We start from the raw sequence: 7663 nt of genomic DNA, 5'->3' as shown, positions 1-7663 counted from the left end.
GGAGGGGATTTAAGAGGTGTGTGCATGTGGCATTTAGGGGGGCCTGAGACCTGCTGCAGGGAACCGCACCTTTCAGTGGTCCCGGCCCCCCCAGACAGGGAGGTATGCGCAGGGCAGCTCACAGAAGTGCCATCCAGGTGCCCCCATTTACGGGAGAAGATGGGTGTCTCTCTCCTTCCCCTGCCCCTTTCTGCCTGCTGCTCTCTCCCAGCCCTGGGGCAGGGGTGCCTGGGACAGGCAGCCGGGACAAGCAGCCTGAGCTGGGGCACTGCCAGGCTAAAGCCTCATGCCACAGCCACGAGACAAGCCACGGGGAAGCTGGATCAGCTGGTCTGCGTGCTGGGTGGTGACATGGAGCAGAGCTCAGCACATGGCTCCATCATGCTGGGGGCTTTGCTCTGGGCTTTGCTCTGGACCAGGGACATCCCTACCAGAAAAGGGGCAGTGACCGAACGCAACTCATGTTACATGTGACCTTGGCTCCTGGCTTGGCTGGGGCTGGACTGCTCTCTCGTCCTCTCTCCCAGCACCTCACCTTCCCCCTGCTGTCGGTCACCCTCCTGGTGTCCTTTGGCTCCTCCATGCTCTATGGCTACAACCTGGCCGTGGTGAACTCGCCGGCTGTGGTAAGTAAGGGACAGGCAGCCTTTCTGGGAGCAGGAGAAGGGCTCTGCATCCCTCCCTGGGAGGGTGGAGGTACCGCTACCCAGCGGCCCCACATCAAAATAATGGCATTTTCCTTGGGCAGTCACCCATGGAGAGCAGTTAGGGGAGAGGTACAGAATAGGATAGACTTGGGAGCCTCTGTTCATGTACTCACCCCAGACTGGTCCCCCCTGGAAGGCAGGGGCTGGGGAAAGCTGTCCACAACCAACCTCCTTGCTCTGGCTCTGCCTGTGGCATCTCTATGTTTTCCTTAAACCCTTCTGGTGATGAGGCTGGCTGATTAACCAGACCAGCACATTCCAGTCATCCCCAGTCACCTCCTGCCCTGCATCTCCTGCAACTCTGTTAAACCCATGATATTTTACCTACGGGGCCTGTCTTCCCTCGTCTTCCCTTTTCTCCCAACACATTTGGTGCCCATGTGAGTCTCTCTGCCCCACAGCACATAAAGGCTTTCTACAACACCACGTGGTCCCAGCGGTATGGGCATGGGCTGGACCCTGGCCCTCTGACCCTCCTCTACTCCCTGACTGTCTCCATCTTTGCCCTGGGTGGGCTGGTGGGCTCCTTGCTGGTGGGGATGCTGGTGGAGCGGTATGGCAGGTAAGGGGGTGGCATGGGATAGGGTGGTCATGGGATAGGATAGGTCTGGAGGGCCCATCCTGCTGCTTGTACCCTGCTAGGAATGGTGCGCTGAGCCGCAGTGCTCTCCTCGTCCTCCTGGCCGGCGGTTTCATGGGCTTCAGCCGGGAGTTGAGGTCCCCTGAGATGGTGATCATTGGCCGCTCCATCACAGGGCTACACTCAGGTAGGTGCTGCCTGGACTGCGGGGCTGTGCATGGCCCCTTCCTCATGGCTCTGTACCCTACAGCCCATTGTCAGGGGGCTGGAGAAGACTTTATATTCCCCATGGCAGACAGGGCCACCTCCGTGGCCACAGGGTCCCCACTGTCAGTGGTGCTGGGTATGGGAGAAGATGTGCTGAGGATCTGGCTGGGCACCCTTCTCCTCACTGCCTCTCATATCCCAGTCCCTCTTGTCCCCTCAGGCATCTGTCTTAGCGTGGTGCCTCTCTACCTGGGAGAAATTGCCCCCAAGAACCTGCGGGGTTTCCTGGGCCTCATGCCCAGCATCTTCATCTGTCTGGGGGTTTTCTTCGCGCAGGTCCTGGGTCTCCCAGAGCTGCTGGGTGAGGTGAGCACAGTACCCCAGACCACACACGGTGGACCTTGCTTTGCCCTCCCTGTGACACATCCCATTTTTGACTCCTCTTAGGACAGGTTCTGGCCCCTTTTCCTGTCGGTGGTGGCCGTTCCTGCCTCCCTCCAGCTCCTGCTGCTGCGCTGCTTCCCCGAGAGTCCACGGTACCTGTTGATAGAGAGGAACGATGTCTGCGGGGCCACCAAGGGTGAGGGGGTATCCTGTTGGAGATGGCTTCAGGAGGTGCTGGGTGTTGGTCCAAGGTGCATCCTCATAACATCCTTCTACAACCAGACCTGACACCTTATGGTTCAGCCCTTCTGTCCCACTCAGTTGCACCATAACATTTCTACAGTGCCCATCACCATGGTTTGAGGCATCTCCTCATTTCCTACGGATGCTCAGCCCCATGGGTCAGGGAGGTCCCCTGGGGAGGCTGAGGCAGGGCAGAGCCAAGCCCATGCCCCTGCTCTGTGCTGTACCTATGAGCATCCACTCTGTGATGGGGAGATACTTGCCTGTGACTCTGCTGTCCCCACAGCTCTGTGCCGGTTCCTGGGGACACCAGATGTGCAGGATGTGATTGAGGAGATGAAGGAGGAGCAACGGTTTCTCTCCTCTGTGGAGATGATCTCTGTCTGGCAGCTGCTGCGGGACCGCTCCATCCGCTGGCAAACCCTCTCAGTGGTGGTGGTGAATGCTGGCATGCAGCTCTCGGGGATCGATGCCGTAAGCCCTGCAGGGTCCTCATCCCGGGACCTGGCTCTGCAGAGGCTGAGCTGAGACCTGGCAACTCATTTCATCAAGTGCCCTGTGACTTCGTCCCCCCAGCTCATGCTAAGTCCCCTCCTCGGCAGATCTGGTTTTACACCAACACCATCTTCCAAAACGCCGGAATCCCTGTATCCCAGATCCCCTACACCACCGTGGGCACTGGCGCCATTGAAGTTGTTGCTGGTCTGATCGGGGTGAGTGATGGACAGACAGATGGACACTGCCCCTCAGTGCCAGAGCCTTGTTGCCACCTCCCAGCACTGTCAAACAGGGGGGGCTGAATGGACCCCAAATGTCATCCATGCCACAGCACAGCCCATTGCTGGGGGGCAGAGCATTTGACAGGGAAATGGAGTGAGGAGATAAGAGGGGCTCAATTTGTGGGGTCACATCTAGGAGGAGTGGGAGAATTTTAGGGTAAGTGACTGGCAGGGAGGTTTGGGGGAGATGCCAGATAAGGAGCAGGTTAGAGGTGATGGCAGGGGCTATGTGGTTCCTTCTGGCTCCTGATTTCATTGTCACTCTGTTAGCAGAGCCACATGTCCCCATCTGCCCCTCCCAGCCAAGCACTGGCCTGGCCTGGGGCTAGCAGCCCTGGCCCCCCCAGCCAGGCCTCATTTAGCTGGAGAGTTAGCACTGGGCCAGGCAGATTTATGGCCCTCGTCCCATCTGTGAGTGTCACCCGGGGCCAGCCCAAGCCACCCGGCACTAAATCCACTCCCTGACAATTAGAGAGATGAATGGAGGTGGCTGCTCCCAGAAAACTGGGGCTGAGTGGGGAGATGCTCCCCTCTCCCCATAGCTCAACCCATGGCAGAGTGGAGCTCCCTGATCAGACCCCTGTCCCTCTGAAGGGTGCTCCCTTTGCCCCTGCCCTGGTTGTGGGGCTGCCCCAGCCCCCCAGCAGCCACCCAGCATGCAGCTGCACTGCTCAGGAGCAGCCCCGCAAATGGCCCCCGATGGACATGCCGAGATTGGTTATAAAATTACAGGCATTTGTTCTGCTGTCAATACCCTGCCTTCTCCAGCCACTGCCGTGCCGCCTGCCCGCAGTCTGCCTCCTCTGCCCGCTGCTCTGCAAACACCCTGTGCCCAGCCCAACACCTTTGGTCGGTGTCAGTGGGAATGTGGCCATGGGGCCACCCCAGCCAGACCCAACCCTGCACCCTAATGGGGCTCTTCAGGACCCCACTGTTGCCTGGTGCATGCTCACCCCTGAGACCACAGAGTCCTGGGTCTTTCCATGCCCTGGCTTCAACCCTGGAGCTATGAGCTGGGGCTGGCCTCAACCCCCAGATGCCACAAGGAGCATCCTTCCACCTTCAGCTGGGTCTGGGTTTCAGGGGCTGTCCCTGTCCTGGTGGGGAGCTACCCACCAGTGTCTGTTCTCCCTTGGCAGTGCTTCACCATTGAGAAGCTGGGCCGGCGGCCCCTTATCATCACTGGCTTCTGCACCATGGGCATCTGCTTGGCTGGCATCACCGTCTCTTTGCTGCTGCAGGTAGGGTCACCCCAGCGACCTCCCTGGGCCACTGACACAGCCGGGGCTGGAGCCCTGGGCGCCTTAATGAGGGCTGAGTGATGAAAAGATTGGTATCACCCCAGGGGTACATTGAAATGAGAGTTGAGTTGGCTCTTCCAAGGAAGGTTTTCCCTTCAAAGTTAAAGGGAAGGAAAATTCAGAGAAAAGAACAACAGAAGAGAAAACCCAAATCCACATGAGAAAAGTCCTGCTGCTTCTGGGAGCTTTTCTGCAGAAATAGTTGTCCCCATGGAGGGGGCTGTGAAATGCCAGGGGAGGTGGAGAGGTCTGCAGTGTCCTCCTTCTGCTGCCTGCAGCTCTGGGGACGTCTCAGCATCACAAGTTGCTGAGCTTTGCTAGGCTGATCCTCACCAACTTTGCCCCAAACCACCCATTGCTTGTCTGCATCTCTCCATGTGTCCTGCATGGCCACCTTCCACCGCTGAGCAGGTGTGAAGCCACATCCCGGGGATGCTGGGCGCAAAGCTCAGGGCCACCACCCCAGCAGCATCCCCCAGCCCCGTGTCCCCTCGCAGACCGCCCTGCCCTGGATGCGCTACGTCAGCGTCGTCTGCATGATTGGCATCATCGCCGGCTTCTGCATGGGACCAGGTGGGTCTGGGGCTGGAAGCAGTGTGTGTGTGTGGGTGGGAATGGGGGCTCTGGGGGAGCAGGGAGCAGTGGGATCTGCAAGCAGGTGGCAGGACTGGTGCCTTGGCCCCTTCCCCGTGGCCAGGTCCTGGTTTATCATGATGGAACCCACAAGCAAGACCCAGCCCCAAGCCCCCCCAGCCCCATACATCACCTCGGGCATGCTCCACTTCCTCCTCATCCTTGCTCCCAGGCCAAGCAGGAAGAAAGCCCTCACAGCTTTCTCCAGACATCTCTGGAGGTATCACCCACTCCCATCACAGTACAGCTGGTGAGCATTATCCTGCCCCTAACCAAGCGCGGGCACGAGAGGGCTCAAACAGCGAGGAGTGAAACCTGGACTGGTTTACCCAGTTGATGTATTAGCAGAACTGTTAACAGATCTATAATTCATCCTTATCCCAGACTTTATTCACTGTAATTACATCTTTAATTAGGATTTTAATGGCTCATTGTTCACAAACAATGATGAATAGGAGTTTTAAAACAAAAAAATATATATCTATTCTGGGCGAGCTGTGAGTAAGAGTCCATCAGGGACTCCGCTCCTCCCTCATGTCTCAGCACTTTTTTTTTGTTTATAGTTTCACTTGGAGCGTCTTTTATAATGAAGTCCTGGTCAGCCCTGTCCCAGGCAGTGGGACCCTGGGCATGTCACCATGTCAGATACAGTCCCCTGCCAGATCCCCGTGTGACCTGGGATGTGCGCTGGACCTTGGATCCTGCCCTCCAGCAAAGGGATGGTCCTGGGACCCAGGGCTGCTGGCTCAGTGACATGTGACAAGAGGGGCTGAGTCCTTCTAGCAGAAGTATCCACAACCTGTGTTCAGTTTTTAGTGGCCAAATTGGCTTGGGCAATCATTTCCAGTCATTCTGTTTTTTTTAAACCGTACATGAGAAAAGCTGGTTGAAAAATGGCATTTCTGGGTCCTGCAGGAAGCTCTGATGCTTGGAAATGTGATTGCTTCTTTCCTGCCTAAATCAGCCACTATGTTGGTAGAAGCTAGGCGATAGAAGGAAATTTTCTAAAATGTTTTCATTAAGGGAGGAGGCTGGAAAGGGTGTTACGGAGGGCACCAAGAACACATTTCTCTATGTCTGTGATCTATGAGATTTAATATATCAGCATTTGAGGATCCAGATTGAATGTTCCACCTTGATTTTGACTTGGTCTGAAACTTTCCAGTCAAGTAACTTGTGAAATCAGCCTCAGCACCCTGCAAGGTTCAGCTGTGGTATGTCAGGGGAAGATCACCCCCCACTGAGATGGAGACCAAGGGCAGGACACTGTCCCCATGCTCCTCATCTCCTCCAGCCCTCCCAGCACCACCCCTTTGACCAGTGGGTCTTGCTGGGCTCCAGCCCTTTGTCCACAGGACTGAGATGGGCAGGACCTGTCAACCCCAGGGGTGCCTGAGGCAGCCTGTCCCCTGTACCCTAGATCTGTCCCCTCCTTCCACAGCTGGCATCCCCTTCCTGATGACAGCCGAGCTCTTCACGCAGTCACACCGCCCAGCTGCCTACATCATGGGGGGGTCCCTCAACTGGATCTGCAACTTCACCATTGGCTTCATCTTCCCCTTCTTGCAGGTACTGGTCCATAGGGGCTGTGGGAAGAGAAGGGATTGGACATGACCCTGTTGCTCCCCCAGGATGGGGTGCCAAGCCAGACTTAACACAAGGGATGCCCATGCTCCTGGCTCAGCTCAGTGCTGGCCAAAGCCAGCCTAGGGAGTGGTGATGAGAGGGGACACTGCCTCATGCCATGCTCAGCTTGAGGGTGTCTGGTTCTCTGCCCCATCTCTGCTCTCTTGTTGTCCCCAGATGTCAGCTGGTGCCTTTTGCTACTTGGTTTTCTGCAGCATCTGCCTGCTGGTGGCCCTGTACATCTACCTCATCATCCCTGAGACCAAGAACAAAACCTTCATGGAGATCAGCCATAGCTTTGCCACTCGCCGCTCTTTCCTCTCCATCCCAGCCCACCTCACTGGGATGGTGAAGCTTGATGGCTATGGGGCCTTGGAGAGCAGGGCCCTGGAGGGCTCAGTCTCCACCCTACCCTGATCTGGGTGGGATGGGGGGTTGGTGGGGGGCTGGGGAGGCAAGCAAGGCTCAATTTTATCAGACTCAATCAGCTCTGGACCTCCCAAGACATCTCACCAGGCTGCAGCCTGCAGCCAGGATGAGCCCCAGTGATGCACCAGGCTTGCACTGACAGCATCACCCCATGCTGGAAGAGATGCCCTCCCAGAGATGAGGGGACCTCCTGGGGGCAGGGGGCTCACATCACTCCTGGGTATGTGGACTTGCCAAGAGCTGCCCTGCACGAGGTGTTTAATAAAGAGCATTGCCTTCAGAGCCATCATTTGGCGACAGCAGCAAGCTGAAAGTGTGCTGGCACAGGTGGGTGCTCCTCCAGTGCTGGGGAGGAGCAGGATGGGACAGGGGGCTTGTCCTTTCCCACACTGTGCCTGGCTGGAAAGGTCAAAGTCACCCTTCCTAGGTCAGCGTGGCTCCCAGCCTCTTGTGTCTAACGCATGTTGATCATGCAAACCCAGAGGCTGTCACAGAAGAGATATTGAGCAGCTCAGAGCTGGAGTGAATACCCAGCCACCAGGCCCCTCCACAGCCTGCTGAAAGCCCCTCACTGCCTGATCTCATGTGCTGGCCCTGCAGAGAGTGCTCCCATGGGACCTCTGCACCCTTCCAAACTCTGCTGAGGGCAAAGGGGTCCTGGGTGCACCCACATCCCTTTGATGCACCCTGAGGTGCTCTCTAAACACAACCTCTCTCACATCCTTTCCCTGAATCCTGGGGGCTGTGTCAGGGGCTGCCCTGTTTCCTGGGACT

General features: G+C 57.1%; 1 protein-coding gene across 1 annotated transcript; it reads left to right on the top strand.

Moving 5' to 3' along the window:
* Positions 1–461: 461 nt before the first annotated feature.
* LOC113481678 (solute carrier family 2, facilitated glucose transporter member 9-like) lies at positions 462–7169 on the top strand. The gene is made up of 11 exons (XM_026851506.1): positions 462–626; positions 1109–1269; positions 1350–1474; positions 1715–1860; positions 1942–2074; positions 2408–2595; positions 2724–2834; positions 4040–4141; positions 4699–4774; positions 6276–6403; positions 6638–7169. The coding sequence occupies exons 1-11, from the start codon at positions 462–464 to the stop codon at positions 6875–6877; spliced, it is 1575 nt and encodes a 524-aa protein (XP_026707307.1). The 3' UTR covers positions 6878–7169.
* The last annotated feature ends 494 nt before the right edge of the window (positions 7170–7663 follow it).

Source organism: Athene cunicularia, assembly GCF_003259725.1.
Source record: "Athene cunicularia isolate RWA chromosome 6 unlocalized genomic scaffold, athCun1 chr6_part1, whole genome shotgun sequence".
NCBI classification, from domain to species: domain Eukaryota; kingdom Metazoa; phylum Chordata; class Aves; order Strigiformes; family Strigidae; genus Athene; species Athene cunicularia.
This window is presented reverse-complemented; position numbering and strand designations above follow the sequence as displayed.